Raw genomic sequence first — 23,146 nt, 5'->3', positions numbered from 1 at the left:
GCGCTATATGAAGACGAAACTGTCCATAATGGAAGCACGTAGGTACGTGTAAATGACAAAGTCGGTTAAAGTGAGGGTTCGTTAATTGACAGTATTCCAGACATACAACGTAGCAGCCAGATAAAACTGATGACTTCGGTAGAATTCAGGCGTCACACCAAATATCATTTCTTTTAAACTCGTATATTTCAATTAAAAATCTGAACAGTCAACATTTGAAATTTGAATCGCACGAGACAATAGTTGTTTGCAGTATTGTTATAGGTGATGTAAATCTTAACATTTTTTTCAGAAATTAGGACTTCATTTGCGTAATCAATGAGGAAATTCAAGGGTTTGTGATGATAGGACTTTGATATACGTAACATACGTAATTCATGGCAGGCGGAACATCAATAGATACCAATTATGCAAATATGGGTGTAATTTAAATCATCATCATAATCATCGGTCGTCTGCTGCGAAAGTGTCATATCTTGTCAAAGGGATATACTAAGAATTTCATACTTGTGACATGTTTTAGTTAAAGGTGTACATAACCATGCCTACGTTATGTAAATATGCAAGTCATTTGCATAATCGAATATTTCATGGAGGTATTTCTCCGAACTCTTGCAGTCGGTAACCATTAAAGTAATGACTTTGACAAAAATAGACCCGTAAGAGTGTAATTTTATGACACCAATCCAATCTAGCCAGGGTGAACTGTTGCAAGCAATTCCAAGCAAAATGGGTCAACGGCTGAGACACCCATTCAATTTTGCGTAAAATTGTTCTCGTTGACTGCAAGAAAGCAGTTGACATCTTCGTGCGCTGTCGGTGGAAAAGTGCATTCTATAACGAACAAAACTTGAACCAACTGAGTCTTGTGTGGTTTATTAACTCTCCAAGCGCCACCTACATATATTCTATAGTAACATTGTAAAGCATATAAATCAACCATTTGCTGAGCTGAAAAAGAAGTGTATCCTCTCAACGATAGGTCTTGTAAAGATACTTTTCCAACAATTTTCCTTTACACCTTCTCTACCATATGTGTAATATTCTACTTTGTCTTTAAAGCAACATATTTACATTCATTTGTCTTTTGTTGCAAGCATTTTACTGTACAGCTGAATTCTACCGATATAGTTAGTGCAACGCTATAGGCTCGACATTTCATGAGAAAATTATTGTGGCACAACTTGAGTTCATCCACGATATAACTGTCCAACTTTTTGCACTAAAACGTTCTCTACACAATTCATAGGAGTACATCACATAAAATATAATAATAGAAACTGCAATAACATCACTACTTGTTGACAAACATAATAACTACTGGAATGTGTGCACCCCTTTTCAATACTGTATACGTTATCGTATGTCATTTCTTCTAAGAATATTCTGTTTCTTTCACATCTACTCTTGACTAACATTACTTGCTGTCTCACGGCTATGGCAGCAGCTAAAACGACATAAGTAACAGTTACTGTCTAACATTGTATTTACATTTTGGAAGACCAAATGTACAGTTGGCATTGTTCTTGTACTTTGTACTACTTAGTGTTTGCTCTGAACGTGCAAAAGGCATCCGCGGTCGAGTGAAATTTTCCACTTGAGTTACATTTTACCTCTTACCGTATACTATGAGGTTCAATATACTATTCCTGTGAACGATATATCTCTAGAGAAACTAGAATGATAGCAGTGTCTTATCTGTGACATTCCTTATCCTATGACAGTGGAAAACAACATCATAAAGTCTTTTGTTACAAGAAAATCGAAAATGAAAAAACGAGATCGACTACATGACCAAAGAGTTCCATATCACTTGTTCTGTAACATGAGCATATCACCATATATTACATATTACTCTCACTAATCAAAAACCACAAATCCTATTTCTATTGCTCACAACGTCTTTTGTTCTTAATAAGCTGGGCAATTTCAACACAATTCACAACGTCTGTGACTGCTTCAAGTAATTCATGACCTGCAGATCGCACAATATGGCAATTTGTGTAACAGAAAAGTGTGACCAAGATTCATGAATGAGTAAGTTTTGATGTATTATGATGAGTGAGCATAGCTTTCAAAATGCAATGCATCTATAACTGTACAAATTTCTGTTCCTGAATTGTTAAATGGAAAGACATTGAATTGGACAGAAGCTCAATAACTTGACAGTATCCTGTTATACATTAGCCATATGCTCAAATGTAAAATGCGAAACATAGAGTAGTATTACCCTCCCGTTAATGGCACATGTTGGGAACGTCTTAATATTAAACACATTTTCATGTTGCCGATTAGCTGCTGTACTTGAACAAACTATGGAAATATCAATAGATTGATATCATATTGACCAATCTGGTCCTGCTTTTGTTCATTCGTTCGTTCAGACATATAGGGCCCACACATATAGGGCAAAGTTCCCTTGCTGTTTCAGCAGCGGTATATTTTTACAAAGAGGGGTTGCTGGCCCTTCCATTTTAACGTGCTCACGGCATCCCCTCAAACATATATACAGGACCCCCATTCTATGTCCATTCTGAAAGACGGATGCAGCCCCAACCGAGATTGCCTGACCCAGGATTGAGCCAGGGTCTCCCAGTTAGTTGCTACCAGGAGCTGACAACTATGAGGCTGCTTCCGGTTCAAGTACAGGGGCATCCCTATATGGTCTTTCGTACAAGATAAGTCATGTACATGTACCTAGTATATCTGTCCAAAATCATCAATTCAACTTGTATGTTTACCTACACAAAGATTTATCACTTGCTTTAAACACAAGCAATACCATTAACATAGCCGCAAACTACCGTCCATCAATAACACACATTCGCGCAACCACAGAAGCAAAGCCCATGGGGGCAGCCATGTTTTACCTGTAAATCTGCCTAAGTGGTTAAACAATGATTTACAACATCCCCTCAGACCATTTACACCAAACAAACTGTGAATATTTAGTCGTAAATCAGCACACAGATGGGAAAAATACATCCGTAACAGCATCTCAATCTTTTAACTTTAATCTTTTAAAAGTGAAGTACTCATAGTTGTCTTTAAAGTGATGGTTGCACAGGGTGGATCTGATAAGAAGCTAACCTTGATAATGGAAGGTGTGATTAGATTTAAATGTAGGGAGATTATATCTGCCTTCAAGAGGCTTGCGGCAATGTGTGGAGGTGCTGAGTTTATTGCAAAAACATTTGTTAGGCCAGATCAACACGTCTTGTTTTTCTATAGATTTTTGGAGATAGATAATTTGACAAGGTGAGCAAAAGTTTGTCACTTCGCTGTGTTAGTAACTTCAAGTGAACCTTAACTGCTATTATTGTGTATTAAAACTTGTTCAAATTCTAATATATACATACTTTTAGGTCCAAATTACTATATAGCTGAGACAACTTACTGGAAAAGACTTTTTCTGAAGATCAAGGTGAACTGAACAGCACTGAATCATGAAATCTTACCCTTCATCAATAGTGAAGCATTCGTATACCAAATTTGTACAATATATCTTGGCAGCATTTACACAATATAAGATTGTATTTTAGTTTGTCTTTGCCATCAAGCTCCTAGTTCTACATCCATAGATTTCTACTTAAGTTACATAATTCTGCTGCCATAATAAAGAAATAAGGCATTATCACCAACTGTAAGTGTAATGATAATAACAACAATAACATTATCATAATTAACAACTGATTAAAAACTCAATGGTCACTTATAACAGAAACATAAAATTTGACACCAACAAAATTGCACACAATATATCCAATAATAAGATATAGATACAATCATAATGGTAACACTTATTCTACCAACCCAACAATCATAACGTTTCCAATACCTTCTACTTAATCCATAATATTGCAAATAACATCAGGCATTCCAACACTTATAACCCTTCACATATAACATTTGAAACATTTTCTTTGTCTGCTGAACTTTTACAATACTATCAATAATACTATAATAACCCTTCTGTTTGTAAGGGACCTGTGTGGCCAACAGGACAACATTTTCCTTAACTTACATCTCAATTATATTAGAATAATTATGTACAGCAATCTGGTCTTTTACAGTAACTGTAGCGATAAAGATATATAACTTGCCATAGTATTTCACATCTTTGCAATGACTGAAGTTCAATTAAATACTACATTCGGTAACAATAGCCTCTCTTAAGTACAGTTAGTCTTGCTGGACTGAAGTAGTGAAGAACAGGAAAACGCTTCTCTGTAATATCGTTTGAGTTAAGGTGACGTCAGCGGAGATAGCCACCCCTGAAATGCACAGAAGACACAAAATGTCCATGAAGTTATGACTATACAACAACAGCATACAACTACATTTAATTTTGCATCTGTTAAAGACATACATTGTATGCAAGCAAAACGTGTTTGTCTACTAAACAGATAAATGACCTGTACAGCGTATAAAAATGTAAGTCCACTTTAACATATAAAAGAATGCAAATTTGACTAGTTTCAAAATTATACAAATCCCTTTTTCTATACTTGTCTCAAGAATCTACATCATTCTGTGACCTTGAAAAAATGTATATTTTCTCTTTGTCAACAAGGTGAAATTCTACAGTTTACAATCAACATATAACCTTCAACCTTACTCCATATCTAACATGTGAGAAGGGTTACAAATGTATGTAAGTCCGCTGCAGAAGCAAAGGCATGAAATGGTGTCTTCAGTATCATGCTTTAAATGGGCAAAAGTCATGGCCCAGTAGTTTGATTAAAATGAAATGTTGTCTATAAACCATTCACCATTCTTTCATGTAACAGCAGAAATCCAAGAAAGTGTTAACAATGATTGTAGCACTGTAGAGAGAGAGAGGCTTGGATCAATCACTCCAAACATTTGGCTCCTTTTCAAAAGCAGAAAGGCAAGCAAAGTTGCATAATACATATATATCAAGCAAATGGCTACAATCTTTAAAGAGTCAGACATTTCAGATAGCGTTCACTATCTTTGGTCAGTGACTGAGATTGATCACTCTGATGAAGGATAGTGGACGCTATCTGAAACGTCTGACTCTTTCGAGAATTCAGCCAGTTGCTTGATTTATTGTGCACTATGTAACATTCGACCTGGATGTCTAACCATTATAATGTACACAAGGTTGACTTTCTGTACAATGTCCTCTCATATTTTCTTCCATGAGTTTCATCAGGTTGGTAAATGACTGAATAATAAAGTTCTGTATTCAAAACCAGTCATGTTTACAAGAACCAACATTTAGGTGACTGTTTGTCAGTATTCATTTGTTCAGGCAGCTCCTCAAACATGGTAGTTTTATGTAGTCCCTTCCAAAAAAAAGGTGAGATGTCCTGACCCAGGATGAACCAGGGTCTCCCAGTTACCAACTAATTGGAACCAGGAGCTTAACTGTGAGGCGGCTGTACCAGTTGAGCTACAGGGGCATTCATCTGTCAGTCCAGGTCCTGTGGCATAACGGCAGGGTTTTCGGCCCAGAACCCGGAGGTCCCAGCTGCAGGTTCGAATCCCGAGGCCACCGATGTTGTGCCCTTGGGAAAGGCACTTTACACGACTTTCCTCACTCCAACCAAGTGTAAAAACGGGTATATTATGTATGGGTCACGACACCAGCAATAGCTGCCTGTGTCCAACGTGTATTGCACTGTTGCAATTATAATAAAATCAAAATCAAATCAAATCATTATCACCTTGAAGAACCAAAATGTCGGTCCTTGTGAACATGTGGTTGCAAATGAAGAACCTTGTCACTCAGTCCTAAGTTCTATTGGCAAATACAAAATTTTGGCTTGAGTAACAAAGAGCTCAATACAAAGCTGAATTTCCATTTCTGCTTCAAATTTGCGATTTTCAGACAATGTCATCCAATATGGCATCAATGCCCCAAATACTGGGTCAGTCTGGCATCAATGCCAGGCCTGTCCAGCACTACACACCACTTTTGCAAGGGAATTAAGATAAACTTGTATTGCCAAAGCTTAAAACACCTTGAAGAGAGCAGTGAAGAGAGATAGATGATATAGAGAAAGGCAGATAAAGTAGCCTGAAGTCCAGCCTTCTTAGCTTTAGTCCGCTACCCAAGCTCCACTCCAAGGAGCTCCAAGGAGCGGAACTTGGGTAGCGGACTAAAGCTTAGAAGGCTGGACTCCAGGCTAAGATAAAGGGAAGAGAAGTGTCAAACAACAGAGGCCAACTAACCATCCACGTGTGCCACACCATACAAGCGCACATTATGACTGCATGAAACATGACAAACAAACACAGGGTTAATAAAGGGAACGCAGCACAAAAAAAGGAGAGAGGCTGCTGTAAGTGTCCTACTGAAAAAGTACATATTAATCTAATGATCCCACTCTACATAATAGTCTCTTGCAGAGTAGATAAGTTTACTCAAGGTGTCGTTTTAGTAGCAGAAGTTTAATGCAATAAAGTTATCATCATGAAAGTAAATATCATGATCATATAAATCAGACATGTACACGTACAATAGGTCTTCCACTTATTAGTAGATACATATCAATGAATGAATGAATTAACGAACAAACAAATGAACAAAGGAATGAATGTGTAAATGAATGAGTGAACTTGTACATGTATGAAGAAAATGATATGTTTGATAAAGCAATGTCTATGGTATACAACTTAATTCATAATGGTAATGTTGTTCCATGACTACACCAAGACTAGTGATGTATTGTGATTAATTCTTCATTTCCCACACAATTCATGGCTTTATGACTCATACTATACCCCACCATCACCCACTAGCTTCTCTGAAAGCAGAGTCATCTGCAAATGTTGAGATAAAGTAGTAATTCTATCTACCCTGTGGAGCATAGAATTCTGATATATTCCTGAGAAGCAATGAGCTCTAAAGCAGGTACTGTAAATGCAAAAATGTTCGCAGTGGGTTTATGTTCGTGTTTTTTTGCGGTACGCTCTTCACAGCGAACTTAAAACCTCCGGGAACACTGCTGCCTGTGTTTCTGTAGCACTACTATTGTTTCAAAGGCGAACTTAAATCCATCGCAAACACTTCTGAATCATTTTCTCCCTATCGCAAAATTAAAACCATGCAAACTTAAACGCATTTACAGTATCTCACTAGACTGCACCAAATTGTACAAAATAATGTGAAAGGCATTTGTAAAATGGATCAAACCAGCACCAATTGATTTTTTTCAAATTTCAAAAATTTTGCAAGTGGCAAAATGGCACAAAATGGCACAATCACTGCAAATCTGTTGTTGATGAATTTTTAATCAATGTTGTACACTGGTCTCTAATTCAGTGGCAACAGTTGGGATTTCCAATAAAGTTGTCTTGTACCTGATTTGGAGCTGAAACTGAGAAAGAATATGTACCAAGATGATGTGTTATTCAAACCTTTGAATATCTCTTTGCAAAAAGATTGGAAGTTCAAAATTGTAAAATGTTATGGTTCCCTTGATATAAAGATGTTATCAATTTCATGAAGGTGATAATTTTCCCTGTGAGATCTGGAAAGATTTCGAGTTGTAAATGTCTGATCATGCTCAAAAGAATGATAGTCTCGTGGGCCGTTGAAAGTCAAATTTTCTTCTCATTAAGGATAAGAATGATTAATGGTGGTAATTTTGGAAAGAAAGGAGACAAATTTGCGATTGAACCCCTTGAGGGGAATGGGGGATGTTTCTGGCACAAGTAGATGGTATCTTTTCTCATCGAAAGCGTGAGAGAAAGGGCACTAATGTCTTGATGTAAATTGCCTCAAACGAATGTGGGGCATCAAGTGATTTACTGTGAAACAATAAGAAAGTTCTTGTATGTGTCTATTTTGCATTACGAGTAAACATGTGACGAATGTGTTCTTTATGCTTGGGAGTTTAGGTAAAAGAACAGATGAGTTTATAGATCTAATTGCATGGGATCATTCACATTGGTTCATTGGTTGGTGGTTTGTGAACAGAATGTCATTGAATAGAAAAGTTACAAGGAACAGATTTTTGTCGTATCTTTAGTATGCGTGGAGGAAGTGACTCAATTTTGGGTCAGATTTCGTTCCAAGTATTTGACAGCATGAATAAAAAAGCTAAATTAAAAAAAAGGAACAGATTGGGTAGTATTGTTGCCATGCTTGAATGAAGTGACTCAATTTGGTGGCAGATCTCATTCCAACTACATGCATTTTGACAGAATTTTTCACACTCTTATGGAATGGGGCCAGTTTGTTATTACATGTATATCTAAGTCCTTCCTGACCATTTAAACATTAATCAATATACACAACGTGGGGGCGGCAAAGCCTTAGTTCAAATCGTGTCGACTGGTGAATCTTGATGATTTCTATTTTGACAGAATTTTTCACACTCTTATGGAATGGGGCCAGTTTGCTACTACTGTAAATCACTTAAAATATAGCAGTAGGAAAATATAGCGGTTGGGGGAAAATGAAGTAGGTCACGGCACTTGATTTTAACGGTGGGAACAAAGATCACTGTCTCAAATATTAGTGATCAAATACTAGCGTTGATGAAATTTTAGCTGTTGACTAGTGACCGTTGAATCAGCTTAAATTAAGTTACAGTTAACAAATCAAGAATTACAGTATATCTAATTCCTTCCCGACCATTTAAACATTAATCAATATACACAACGTGGGGGTGGCAAAGCCTTAGTTCAAACCGTGTCGACTGGTGTATCTTAATGATTTCCTCGGGGCATGCAGCGTCTTACTCTGCCCATCCGTTAGGCCCACGAGGTCGACACGAGAGTTGTCAAGGCTGATTGATTAGGTAATTTAGTAACTGTCACAGATCCGAAGTTATCGATCACGGAGATCGTGTTAGGCTCATTGGGCGTCCCCGATTGTTTCGTAATCAGGCTACAGGTAATCTCATACTTACTTTAATCCATCAGGCGGCTGACAGATGATCGGAAGGTTTTAACTTGTAACTCGTGCTTTCAAATCTCCTACAATGCCCCACTTACGCAATGATACAGTTTTGAAAAGAACAGCTGCTGACAGGGTTTCTACTTGTAACTCGTGCGTTCAAATCTCCTACAATTCCCCACTTACATATTATTGATGATGGGCTTTTGGAAAAGGCAGCTTCTCTTTTAATTGCATGGATGTCAAGTCTAAGATGAGCAATTTAGTAAATCTCTTGGCAACTTTTTGATGACATCGACTGTGACATTGAAATCATTAGTGTGGATGTTATCTCAACTGGTATTATCTTCAGCTCTTTTTGTCTCAGGAGATGGTAGACAGCTTCAGTCAGTCACTCACTCAATTGGTATTATACACAAAAGAATACCCCAATAGTTTACGTCTAGTTGTTGCATTAGCATGACAGTAGTATGATTCGAGAGAAAAAAGAAGACATAGTATAAAATTTGAAACCAAAAATGAAAGAGTAGTGAAGAAAAGAAAAAAAGACAAGAAAATTACCGTTGTTTTTGTCTCCTCCTGCTCCAGGATTTGCCTGGTCTGATCTGCTGGGAACTTCAAGATGGCGGCTATGACCTTGGCCATGGTCTGTGGAACAAGCAAGGTCAAACAACAATAAAAAATCTTCTAAAAAGCCTGGATTGGGATTCAGAACATTTACCAAAATTTCCTTTTTTTGGGATGTTATTTTGTTTCTCCTTTCTTTCTCCATGCACCAAGGATGTCCTCATAAAGGGACAATTTCTTTTTGATAAATAGATGTTTTGTGACCCCATTCTATGTTGTTATACAGTTTAAATTAAAAAAATTTGAATTTATCTATTAGTAAATGAAAATGTCACTAAGTTCTCATTTTCTCTTAGATCTCAACTTGCCTCCACACAATACTAAAATTACTCAAGCAACTGGATAGTTGTAAACGGTCAGACATCTTTTAAGTAGCATCACTATCTTTCCGCAGTGACTGTTGATACAAAATCGTTCAACCTTTTACAAAATCTATCCAGTTGAGCAACTTTTGTATTGTGTCTCCTATTACTAATCTCCAATCAAATCTATTGATGGCAAGGAAATTAGTATCAAAAGGACCAACCTGGCATTTGGCACAGGTTGGTCCTTTTTGATACTTACTGCCTTGCCACCGATTGATCTACTTTGAGATTATCTTATTACCTGGATGTCTAACCTTCATTTGTATCTTTTGTATTTTGTATTTATTGATAATGAAGTCAACCTTCATTGACGTTAAGTCACCTTTGTTTCCCTGCCCATCATGTATTCGAACAAGACGTTCTTTAAGTACTCCGTTTCTGTGGGTTCTGTCAGCAGAGGGCCAAATGCATCAGCCTCCACATCCTCTTCTTCTCTACCCATCGCTGAGGCAAGCTGGGGGACAAAATCAGATCAAAAGTTTATCTACATAAAAATCTCTAGAAAAGAAGTTTGAAAGCCTGTTGGGAAAACATGAGAATCAGTCAGAGCATACATGCACACCCCTAAGCCACCATCATATCAAATTGCATGTTATTTTGCCTTAAGATAAAAGATAAGTAAAAGATTAGTTACCATTCTGCTAAAGAATGGCCATAGTAACCTTCAGCCTGCTAAGGTAGCCATTCGGCACCAAATTTGCATTGATTAGGGTTTTTAGTAGAAGGGAGAAGGTAAAAAAGGACTAACAGTTAGATATGGCTTTTCTTAAAGTACATGCAGTAAAGTCTTCCTGAGCACTGTCAAGCATTCATCAAAAAGTACAGATCGTTTCAGAAAGTTAAACATTTTGTACGTCTAAAAACATTCTCTCTTTCTTCATAGACGAAACACAATTTGATCCTTAGCTTGCACAGATGTACATGTCTGTTTCAGCTCCATCAAAGAATTCTACAAGTGTGGCTTTTCACCAGCAGTAGAGGCTTAAGTCTTCTTGAGCAGTGACAATTGTTCCTCAGAGGGCGAAGACCATTTCAGAAACATTTGAGATGTGTCAAAAAGACTTCATGTGTATAAGAGAGTGGTTTTCCACAAAGTAACAGGAGTAGACACTTATTAATAAGTACTTCTACAGTCTTCTCGATCACTGACAAGTGTTCTACATTTGAGAGATGTGTCAAGAAAACATTCATAAGAGAGTGGGAGTGGTTTTTCACAAAGAAACAGCAGTAGAGACTTATTAAGTACATCTAAAGTCTTCAGAGTGCAGACAAGTGTTCTTGAGAGAGAGTTCAACATGGTGACAGGAGTGATGTATTGATTGTTCCTACCCTCTGCTTCAGCTGTCTCTCTCGCTGCTTCAGACTCTCCAGTTCTGCCGTCTGCTGGGACAACTGAGCCTGTAGGGGTGGGGAGGATTGGCAGGAAGGAACCCATTAATGTAAAAACTAAACAGAGAAAGGTCAAGGTCCTATAGCCTTGGGGCTGCAGGGCAGTGGATCGTGAATCCCCCATCCCTCTCCTAACTTAAACTGCCTTTTTACATTTCCTTCCAACCGAGTTTCCATTTATACCTGGGTGGAGTGAGAAAAGTCGTGCGAAGTGCTTTTCCCAAGGACATAATGTTTCAAGACTTCAGTAAAAAAAGCCTATGAGAATGTGGCTTTTCTTAACTACCAGCAGGAGAGGATTAAGTTGTTTTGAGCATGGAATGGCAGGAATTGAACCTGTGACCTCTCGATCGCATGTCTGCCAGCCTCACCACTCAATACAAAAGGTTAAGATATTTCAAAGATGTAGTTTTGCAGGTCAAATTGGCAACAGTTTATAAGCAGGTAGGGCCTCAAGACAGGAAGGAAATACTACGTCAGAATAACTAAAGGGCTGACTTACAAAAACTTGATATAAATCAAGACTTGGATGTTCATTAAGACTTGAATGTGAAGGTTGGTTTGACAGTTTTTCAGTCCCAAAGGAACCTGTTTTATAGCTCTTCACCAAAGACACTAATAGCATTTGCTGATTACCATGCATCTTTTACAAATGGAGGGCAGGAGGTCTCCTCCATTAACACAAAAACAAGTCTACTAGGGAAGTACTCAAGACTTGACAGGTCCTTGGAAACACAGGCTATAACTCTTCAACAAAGATGCCAATGATGGAAGGTACATGTGGTACAACATAATGCAACAAAAGCAAGGAAATGCTTATCATTAAAAAAGACAACCTTAGGGTACCACATGGTACCTGTTCACTAAAATTCTCTTTGAAATTTTGTTCTTAAATTTTGACACATAAAAACAAGGCAATGATAAATTTCATCCCCTGCACTGCACAGGTCAGAAACATACACACATACACACACACATACACACACACACACACATGCGCATACACATACACACACACACACACACACACAGAGTTTTCATGTCCCCACCTGAAGCTCCCTGTTGAACTCTATCCACTGCGCAGCGGGGTCCTTACTGATGTCCCCGTCCGGAGGGAGCTGGGGGCGGTTCTGCTGGGCACGCACAGCTTCACGTGCCTGGTCCAGCTCTTTCCTGCAATGTTTATATCATCCATAACATCAGCATTCTCAAATCTTCCTCAACTTTATGAAATGTTGTATGTAAGGTAGCAGTTGGACAAGGGCAGCCTCTTGGGCCTTATCTACAGTAGCTCTTTCCTGCAATTGTTATAAGACATCATTATATCCATAACAGAAAGTTGGTGTGGCCATACAGGTTCTATAATCTTATAAGTTATATGCTTATGATACGTATCATAATACATGATTGTGGTACAAGATAATGCAACAAAAGCAAGGAAATATTTATCATTAAAAAAAACAATCTTAGGGTACCAAATGGTACCTGTTCACTAATTTAAAAATTCTCTTTGATATATTGTTCTGAGAATACGTATTATGATACGTAATTTATTGTAAAGGGTGTTCAGCAAAACAGATACCACCTAATTAGATTAACTTCTTCTTCCCTGACGAAATACACAATATTCATTTTTTTGTTCTATGCTAACTCATATATGATTGTACACTGTAGATCTTTATTTCTTATTAAATAAGCCATATTTGTGACAAAATAGCACTTTGAAATCCGAGTTTGTATCAAGACACTGTTACCTGAGTTGTTTCTTGAGTTGTTTGATCTGTCTTGCGTGCTCCTCAGCCTGCGTCTTAAGTAGCTGGGCCACGTCTTCCTTCCCCTCCAGGGCCAGGCGAGCCAGCATGTTCTGTTCCTCAAGGAGCTGAGTAAGGAAAGACCCAACACGTGAAAGACACTCTCCACCCATAAGAAAGAACTAAGCAAAACGTATCATGCTAATGTGGAAAAAAGTGTCCCGAGGGTAATTTTTTGTAATTACCCACAACAATTTGGTTCTGTCCACCCGCTAATGTGACGGTAAGCCACATAACCTTAGTCAGTTGAGCAGAGCAAGCTGGGTTGGTCAGATGGCCCCAATCCCTGTCGCAATTTTCTTTTTTTACCCACCCACCCTCCGTCCCGTCTTTACCTTTAGCTAAATATGATGTTCAAGGTTTGTTGCTGTTGAGGTTGGAGAGGTACTGATGGTTACCACATATTCTAAAGCTAAGGCGTTTTTTCTCTGAAAGTCAAATGATTAAACTTTCCCTTTTCTTAGGCCAAACTTGTGTCTTGTTCTCCTTTTGTTTGTAAAGAAAACTAAGGTCAAAGTTTCTGAAGAAAGATAGCAGCTACAATTCTCCAATATGACTATTGGATATCTTTCTCAATTTTTTGTCCAGTTATGCCAAAACATGACCCTACAAAATGAAAAGTTTGTTTCTGATCCTGCTTTAAACTTGCCGCTCAAAAGATAGCAAATCAGTGTATCTGCATTGTGTAACCAATGGCAATGGTAACTATGACAACATGGCTAACAACATGAAATTGCGTTGATAGGTTAGATGCTGGTCTGAGGGAAATGGGCATAAACTTAGGAAACAGACGGAAGAAAAAATCAAAATGGATAGAAAAAAATTTAAAATGACAACAGTAACATTGAAACTTTATGCCACTGCTAAATGTTGGATGATTGTGAAGTTGTGAGGTAGCATGAAATGTACGGTAGCCCATAAGTACAAATCAGTTTCCAGAAAATACCAGCACACATTTATTTGTACTTGTGGGCCTTCGTAGAAATGTGATGATGACATGACATGTATTGCATTGTATTGTATTATGATTTTGAATGTAATGTTGATCCAAGCCAATCATGTTTTTGGAACATTTGGGAGTTGTTCATAATCCTGTCACTTTCTGAACTTGGATGCAATATTATTATTATTCCAGTTAACTACAAATCAGAACTTTTGTAGCTGGGTAACTGAAATGATGATAATACTAAACATAAAACCACGCAAACTTGATTTTATGGATGACATCAGTAACCCAGAAGGTTTGGCTGTATTGTACACTAAGAAACCTCCCTCTGTCTGACAGATTATCAGAAAGTCACAACAAATCTTTTCTTCCAGCAAACGATTACTGCAAATCTTCGAGTCAACGTATTCCATAATCATCAGCTGTAGCATGAATATCCCCTTAGTAGAAATTCTACATTTGAAAGAGCATGTAATTACTGCCAAGAAAACGAGTGAGTGTGGAACATTGCAAAACAAGCAGCTAACTTTGCTCTTTAAATGAATGAATGAAGATCTTTATCGTACACTGTGAGTCATACATGTATACCCACTAGGTTATGTACAGGTCACAGCAAAAGAATTATACTATACAGATAGTTTACATCTATACATTGTCAAATTACTCAGTCTTGTATCAGATTATGGGTTTCCATATTAGGATGTCTATAGTGTGGGAGGACTTTATAACTTTTTTTTCTTTATAGGATGTCATTCGTAAAATCAAGATTGTTTGGCCTGTGAAAGTCCAGTGGTTTGGGTTTACCTGTGCCTCAGTGTCTCCTGCCTCCCACTGTAACACAAACACAGCACCAACAAAACGTCACAACAAGCACAGGTCACGACACAACTACGCTGCAAGGAACGTGCTAGAAAACATCAACACTACAAAGTATAGGGAGCATAATGATCTGTGCACTGAACACTGCAAAATACAGTGGCAGAAAAGTCGCAAAGGAATTAACTACAGTCAATGTGACAGAGCTTAAATGAAGACACCAGAAATCCTTTTGTGCTGAAGACTACAATTTACAGTGGCAAAAAATTGCAATTCTTGAAAGGAATTTCAACAACACATTTGAAATAAAAGTGACGCAAATACCAAGGAAACATCATTCTGAACAAAAAAACTACAACAGTTACTAGTCTTATACTAGTGGTAGAAAGACTAAATAAGAGTTAATTGAAAATATGGCAAAGTCCAGTACAGTTTAAAGTATTCTAAGACTTCATGCAAAAATGATGAGTATAGAGTTACATACATACATGTAGATTGTCAATACTAAGTATAAACACAAGGGAAGAGCTGGGAGTAACAAGAAGGTGCACACTGTGTATGCTGTATGTTTGCTTGTGATTGCTGCATAAGAAGCTACATGTACATGTACATAACTATCAAGGTTTGTATCAAATGCTGGCTACATGCACAATCTTGACTGTTCATAACAATGTAGACTTTTTTACTAATAGCCAATACCAAGAAATGGTACTACAGAAAATATTCAACAATTCCAAAATGACTTGCGTTGTCAAAGTTGTCATCAGCATTAAGCTTTTCCTGAGTTTAAACTATATTTTCTGACAGCACTTTTTTTTTCAAAATAAAAACATATTTCAAAGATATTTTAGACTGCATACAGACCTTGATAATTTGTAAAACTGCTATGAAACACTGCATGTATTCATTACATAATTTTACAGTAACTGACACCATAGCTGTAAGCTAACCACCAGACGAGTACAAAAAAGCAGCAAAGGTAGAAAAAGCAAGCTGACAGCCAAAAGTGACCAACACCTTTCCATAGACAGTAAAATACTCACCAAACTCTGACATCACAAAATATGGACACTATTATTAATACAAACTTAATGTACATGTTTTTGGTGGTGTGTTTAAAGTTGTCAATGTGTGTTTTGAATGTATAGGTATAGGAGAAAGTACAGGTACTACAGTCTGTACTGTACATCACAAAACATGTAGCCTACCCCTCTTCTTGCCTATTGTAAGTGAACAAACCTGACGCCCCCCAACCCCTACCCCACCCCTTCCCCCCCTGTATACCCCCCAAGTGAACAAACCTGTCTCTCCTGATGCCACTCTTCTGTTAGACTCTGCACCTCGTCTTGGTGCCTGTCTTCTCCATCCTTCTCCTGGCGTCTCAGGGCGTCCTTCATCTTTTTTTCCAGTGCCTGCAAAGCAAAAAATCTATTTTACTACCAATGTACAGTGATATAAGGCTGTATGGAAAATAATCTTTAATTTACAAAATGCACAAATATGAAATAATGTTCTGCATATAGCCTGTATAACACACCAGAAGGCACGCAGCACGGCAGCAGCTGGTTATACATTGTATTACACTTATCTATCATATCTTAACTATTACACAACCTATCACACCTTACCTTTGCACATCTAGCTATTAAGCATTTTTAAAGCTATCTAATGAAGATGCTCCTACAGTACATGGTGGCAACGAGTTCCGCTCCATGATGAGGAAAAACAAACTGAACACCTCAATTCTGAGTTGATAACTCTAGTACTTGAAGGCATTGCCATTTCTTGTTCTTTTCTGCACTGGTATAAAAAAGCTGTTATCACTCAGGCAACTTGTCAGCATGTCTACAAAACTGCATTAACACGTGAGGGGGCGAGGTGGAGGGGACGCTCATCCATTGTGACGATGGGAGAACCAAGATAAGTATGAAAGAATGTTGAGAACACCCTTGAAACAAAGCATGAGTACCTAGCTTTATCTAGGGACGTCCCTCGGACGTTAAATAGAGGTCCCGTGTTTGAGGAGAGTCACACCTTGAGCACGTAAAAGAACCCATAACATCTTTCAAAAAAGAGTAGGGGCATGCGCCGATGTGAGTGGATCAAAACATTCCGGCCTGAATGGGGTAGGGAATTTCCCAAGCAGCCTTCGTAACCCCTGCTTCTCCTAATGAGTCAGTGAAGTTGTTCTTGTCACGAGCATTGATGTTTCTGACCTAGGGTGAAGAGATGCTGCTACAGTAACAATTAGTTCAGTGCTTCGATGAGTGGTCAACTACGGCCTTACACTGAACGAGTTTGTTTTTAAAAAAAGCATGCCCCACCTGCAGCTCAGTAGCATGTGTGTTCCTCTCAGAGTCCAGGTGCTGCTGTAGGCTGGCCAGCGCTGCCTGGTGGGAGTAGTCCTGCTGTTGCAGCTGTGTCTGGAGCTGTTCCACACGGCTCGACATCTCAACTTCTCGCTCCTGGGGGGACAGAAATAAACAAACCAATAAATAAACAACAACCAGGAGACTTGTGAGCGGGAATACAGTGTGTAGTCCTGCTGTTGCAGGTGTGTCTGTAGCTGTTTTACATGGCCCGACAACTCCTAGGTTTATAGAAGTACAACTTGAAATTACAATTATGTATTGTCATAAGAATAGCAAAAAAGTACAGCAAACAATACTTAAATGTATTGTGCCTGAAATGAGAAAATTGCAGAAAAAACAATGACTAACAGTTTCCTTTTAAATCTTTCCCTTAACTTCTGTCTTCATGGACTCATTTCATAAGAAACAGGCCTGGTACAAGTACATGACTGCATAATCACAACATCCCACCACACAATATATATTACCCCTGTAGTGCTATGGGTTGATGAACTTCTATCATAACGACAAAATGACAAAGTGCTAGCCACACCATGAATAATCATCTCGGCCTGAAGACATGTCCTAAACGAGCACTTATTGGTTGTTCTGTCTACCATTGGTTTTGCTTCAAGAAAAGATCAATTCAGGCAAAACAAAGTCAAGGACACCTGGTAGCTACCCGCCCGGCTTCTATATCAAGAAATTGATTTCCAATGCACACCTCAAGCTTAATGTAAACAACTTGATGTCCAATCAGACAAGTACACAAATGACATTTACCTTGCAACAAACACTAAAGAGAGTGAGTATAATTTCCTTTTTGGGATTTGACTTATTTCTTCATCACAGACTATGTAAAGGATGACAGAAATGAAAATACCCATTTTCTAGGGGTCTAAGGTATGGTGGTGTAAAAAGTGGCAATGGCAAGGGCACTGATGACACTTCAATATATATCCATTTTCTTAGCAACTCTAGAAAGTGGCCCTTGCCCAAACATGCATCACTATTATTAGAGCTGTAACTACCAGATTAAAAATTTCCAAGCCCAAAGTGACCTCACAGCTCACCTCCAGCTGAAGTTCATGTCTCTGGACGGCTTCATCGATCTCCTTGTCCTTGACCTTGAGTTCCCTGCGCACCTGAAGCAGCTCTTCCTTGTACTGCTGCTCCAAGTCATCCTCAATACGCTGCCCCCTACCTGTAGAAGGTAAAAATGCAGTACATTGTGGGTTTAATATGCTCATACAAACAATGTACTCGATTTCACAGATAACATCTTTTTAGCAACCCTAGCAGTTTTTTACAACGTTTTTGGACATGTCTGTTGATTTCAGCAGCTTGATGACAATCACATCACATTTTTATAGTCTGGGTTGTTCCTACATTGTGTGCATGTGTATCTTCACCCTTTTTTAAACCCTTCGTCCAAACCATCCCCAGTATCTACAGCTTCATGATAACCAGTGAGTGGTTCCTGAAACTCCCCTATCCCCCTTTCTTAACATTCTTCAGAAGTTCTTCTATCTCCCTTCCTTGTGCCCCCTTCGTATGGTCTCTCTTAGCTGTTCCTTCCAACAACCTCACCCCCTCTTCTATACCCTACTCCACTCTACCACCTCACCTATAGCCCCCCTCAACTGCTCTTGAAACCCTTTGCTCTTGTTTGAACATCTTGTTGGAGAACTCACTGAACCCCCTTGTCCCTACCCCCCTCTAACCACCCCCTCACCTATAGCCTCCCTCAGCTGCTCCTGGAACTCCTGCTCCTGTTTGGACATCTTGAGGGAGAACTCTCTGTATCCGCCCGCCCCCCCCTCTGTAACCCCCCACCTCTGTAACCCCCTCCTCCCTACCCCCTCTAACCACCCCTGTCCAACCACCCCCTCACCTATAGCCTCTCTCAGCTGCTCCTGAAACTCCTGCTCCTGTTTGCTCATCTTGATGGAGAACTCCCTGAACCCCCCTCCTCTGTAACCCCCTCCTCTGTAACCCCCTCCTCTCTACCCCCTCATAAACACCCCCTTCTAACCATCCCCTCACCTATAGCCTCCCTGAGCTGCTCCTGGAACTCCTGCTCCTGTTTGGACATCTTGATGAAGAACTCCCTGACCCCCCCCCCTCTGTAACTCCCCCCTCTCTACCCCCTCATAACCACCCCCCTCTAACCACCCCCTCACCTATAGCCTCCCTCAGCTGCTCCTGGAACTCCTGCTCCTGTTTGGACATCTTGATGGAGAACTCGCTGTATCCCCACCTCTGTAACCCCCTCCTCCCTACCCCCTCTAACCACCCCCCTCTAACCACCCTCCTCTAACCACCCCCCTCACCTATAGCCTCCCTCAGCTGCTCCTGGAACTCCTGCTCCTGTTTGGACATCTTGATGGAGAACTCCCTGTACCCCCCTCCTCTGTAACTCCCCCCTCTCTACCCCCTCATAACCACCCTCCTCTAACCACCCCCTCACCTATAGCCTCCCTCAGCTGCTCCTGGAACTCCTGCTCCTGTTTGGACATCTTGATGGAGAACTCCCTGTACCCCCCTCCTCTGTAACCCCCTCCTCTCTACCCCCTCATAACCACCCCCCTCTAACCACCCCCTCACCTATAGCCCCCCTCAACTGCTCCTGAAACTCTTGCTCCTGTTTGGAAATCTTGATGGAGAACTCACTGTACCCCCCTCCTCTCTACCCCCTCTAACCACCCCCCTCTAACCACCCCCTCACCTATAGCCCCCCTCAACTGCTCTTGAAACTCTTTGCTCTTGTTTGGACATCTTGATGGAGAACTCACTGTACCCCCCTCCTCTCTACCCTCCTCTCTACCCCCTCTAACCACCCCCTCACCTATAGCCTCCCTCAACTGCTCCTGAAACTCCTGCTCCTGTTTGGACATCTTGATGGAGAACTCCCTGACCCCCCCCTCTGTAACTCCCCCCTCTCTACCCCCTCATAACCACCCCTGTCTAACCACCCCCTCACCTATAGCCTCCCTCAGCTGCTCCTGAAACTCCTGCTCCTGCTTGCTCATCTTGATGGAGAACTCCCTGACCAGCTGCTTGAGTTTGGAGCCGTGTGTGTTCTCCTTCTCTTCCAACTTTCCTTCATAATCCTGACGCAACGAGGACAACTGAGAGGAAAAACAAGACAGCTTGTTTCTTTGTGCCTTGGTTGCTCACATTGTATTTATTGAAAAAGGGACCTAAGGCAGTACATGTACCTTAAAAGGTCGAACCTCTGAATCAGGGCTGTCTCCAGGTTTTCATTTTTTTCCGTCCCACTCAATGCCTGGGAGCCAATATTGTTCATTTTTGTTATAAGAAATGATTATACATTTTCATCAATTTCATGTCTGACTCAAACTTCGCATTTTTGGACAGACAGCATGAATTTTTTCTCCATCCCAACAAGTAAATTTCAGTCCCTGGATGGAGACAGCCCTGCTCTGAATACAACTGAAAAATAACACATCTACAAAAGATATGAAAACAGGAGCCAATTAAGATCAATGTACTTACAAACTTTAAGATGTATAATGTCTTCTTCCTAAATTTTTAAAGGTAAGATACTTTTTTAAAAATAAGCTCAAGTTCTAGCAAAAGGAGACCATAGCAGAGGGATGATATTGAATATACATGTAATAGGTATCAGTATACAATGTCAGGTAGGTATCAAGATGAGGATGGGACAAGGTGAAGTTGAAGGTATCAGTATTCATCTGTTTTGTTGCATGAAGAATCCTACCTTCCCTTCTAATTCCTTTTGCTGCTTAGGGTACAAAGATGTGCAGATAGTTAAAAATGGAAAATAAATTAAACTAAAACTTAACATGAAATGGATGGGGCAACACATCTCTCGAGACAGTGAAAGTGTGAATGACTGAGTGCTAAGAGAAGTAATGCTTTTATATGATGTTAAATCAAGATAACAATCAAAAGGTAAAGAACATCAGATACACATGCAAAATGGTCAGTCGCATGCAAGATACATGTACATGTAACTTGCATGACTAGAGTTTTCAACAAAACAAATGTACATTGTATTGAAGTTATGCAAAGAAAAACAGACTCTGAGGTCTTTTAAATTCTTCCGTCTAAGTTGCTTCTTCCTTTAAGTTTGACAATTTACCTTCTCGTTCACCTCCTTTTCATGCGTCTCAGTGTCGAACTGGAGTTCTGCCCTCAAGTCCTCCAGTTCTTTCTTCATATTCTTGACCTCCTTCTTCATAGCTGACTTTTCCTTCTGAAACCCACACAGAAAACTCTTCAATATTATCTGTATTCACATTGAAAACTATTTTCAGGATACCTAATGATTCACAGACATAAAACTCACTTTCCACGACTTTGTGAGCAAAAATACTTGTCCTATCTTGAGATGCAGAGGACTGAGTGATTCAGTAGCAAATTCCGGTGAGTCCAATTTTTGTTGAGTTGGAGAACAGTTTAACTTTTCCATAATGTAATTTATTTAATTCCAAAACTTTGATGCTCATACCACACCCTTGTTTTTCCCTACGCTTCTTCCCTTACATTCTTAGACATGTACCTTAACCTCTGCTAGAGTCTTCTCCGTTTGTTCCAACTGAGTCCTCAGCTTCTCCACCAGACTGTTACTGCCAGCATCGGGTGGTGCTGTCCCCTGCACCGAGGCCTCCACCTTCTGTTGGGACACATCTGTGACTGTGGCTTCCTCCGCTTGCTGATGTTCACTTCCATTCTGCAGCTGTTCTTCAGCCTGTTGCAACTTTGCTTGCAGCTCTGCAATGGTGTTTTGCTGTTCCTGCTTGCTCTGTAGTGACTCCTCAGTCTGTTGCAACTTTGTCTGCAATCCTGCAATTGTTTTTTGCAGCTCTTCTTTGCCCTGAAGTGATTCTTCAGCCTGTTGCAACTTTGCCCGGAAATCTGCAATGATCGTTTCCCGCTCTTCTGTCTTCTGCAAAACGTCTTGCAGCTTTTCTTGCAGCCCTGCAACGGTCTGTTCTTGCCCTCCCTGACTCTGCAGTGATTCTTCAGACTGTTGCAGCTTTGCCTGCAGTTCTGAGATGACGGTTTCCTGTTCCTCTCTGTTTTGCATCTGTTGTTCAGCCTGCTGTAGTTTTGACTGCAGTTCGATGATGTTCTTGGTCTGCTGCTCACAGCTACGTAGAGTTTCCTGGAGGACATTTTCCTTGTCTTCCAGTTTAGACTGCAGGTCAACTAGCAGAGACTTTCTGTCTGACTCCAGTCTGAGAGATTCAAAAAATGCAAAAATGCCTTAGATAATAGACAATGCACAAGTAAAAGTGATAACAGTCAAGAGACATAGCTTTTTCTCTTAAATCTCCAATTTTGTTCCTTGAATGTATTTAATTACCCATTAGATGTCACTGTAGAATGATAAGTAACGTCAGGTTAACCCAACTATCATTTAGCAGCAAACTCATATTTAGTAAACCATGATTGTAGATCTGAAAATTTATCTGTTTGTGGATATCTAGTAGGAAAAGTTCTCCCAACTGACAGAATTTGAAATGAACAGTTGTTTTTTTTGTACTCACCTTTCCCTTTCAGTTTGCAGTTGTTCTTTGGCAGCTTGCAGTTCTGTCTGCAGCCTCGAAACCTCCTCTGCCTGGGTTCCTGCAGCAGAAGCCTGGGATTCCTGCAGCTGCTGCAGTGTCTTGTCCTTTTCCTGCAGTTTTTCCTGCAGAGCTTTCTTCACCTGAGCAATCCTCTGTTCTGCCTTCTTCTTCAAGTCGGCAAGATTGGATTTCCCCTACAAATGACAAGATAGAGAGACAATGTTATTCCAGAACTTCAACAGTACATATCACGTGCTAAACAAAAACAGAAAAATATTGAAAGGTAAAAAATGACAGTAGTAAGTAAATAAAGAATGAATAGCAGCATTCAAAGTATTAAAGGACATTAAAAGAAGAAAAAACAATTTTATGTCTTGGAGGTGTATCTGAGTGTGTTCTTGGTAG

The 23,146-nt window shown here is 39.7% G+C and overlaps 1 protein-coding gene across 5 annotated transcripts in view; it reads right to left on the bottom strand.

The window, feature by feature from the left end:
- Positions 1–860: 860 nt before the first annotated feature.
- Positions 861–23,146, bottom strand: part of LOC136447244 (golgin subfamily A member 4-like) — a 62,542-nt gene continuing 40,256 nt past the window's right edge. For 3 of the 5 annotated variants that reach the window (XM_066445963.1, XM_066445964.1, XM_066445967.1), the window contains 14 exons: positions 22,721–22,935; positions 21,730–22,408; positions 21,310–21,423; positions 20,164–20,311; positions 18,254–18,384; positions 17,154–17,294; positions 16,131–16,241; positions 14,818–14,844; positions 13,011–13,135; positions 12,306–12,429; positions 11,197–11,265; positions 10,190–10,321; positions 9,437–9,523; positions 861–4,274 (listed from right to left, as the gene is read on the bottom strand). In XM_066445963.1, the coding sequence (XP_066302060.1) occupies positions 4,245–4,274; positions 9,437–9,523; positions 10,190–10,321; positions 11,197–11,265; positions 12,306–12,429; positions 13,011–13,135; positions 14,818–14,844; positions 16,131–16,241; positions 17,154–17,294; positions 18,254–18,384; positions 20,164–20,311; positions 21,310–21,423; positions 21,730–22,408; positions 22,721–22,935 (2,133 nt within the window). In that variant the 3' untranslated portion in view covers positions 861–4,244. Of the gene's footprint in view, positions 4,275–6,201; positions 6,240–9,436; positions 9,524–10,189; positions 10,322–11,196; positions 11,266–12,305; positions 12,430–13,010; positions 13,136–14,817; positions 14,845–16,130; positions 16,242–17,153; positions 17,295–18,253; positions 18,385–20,163; positions 20,312–21,309; positions 21,424–21,729; positions 22,409–22,720; positions 22,936–23,146 lie in introns of all 5 variants that reach the window. The other 2 variants (XM_066445965.1, XM_066445966.1) reach the window with 2 other exon arrangements.

Source organism: Branchiostoma lanceolatum, chromosome 13 (assembly GCF_035083965.1).
Source record: "Branchiostoma lanceolatum isolate klBraLanc5 chromosome 13, klBraLanc5.hap2, whole genome shotgun sequence".
Lineage (NCBI taxonomy): Eukaryota > Metazoa > Chordata > Leptocardii > Amphioxiformes > Branchiostomatidae > Branchiostoma > Branchiostoma lanceolatum.
This window is presented reverse-complemented; position numbering and strand designations above follow the sequence as displayed.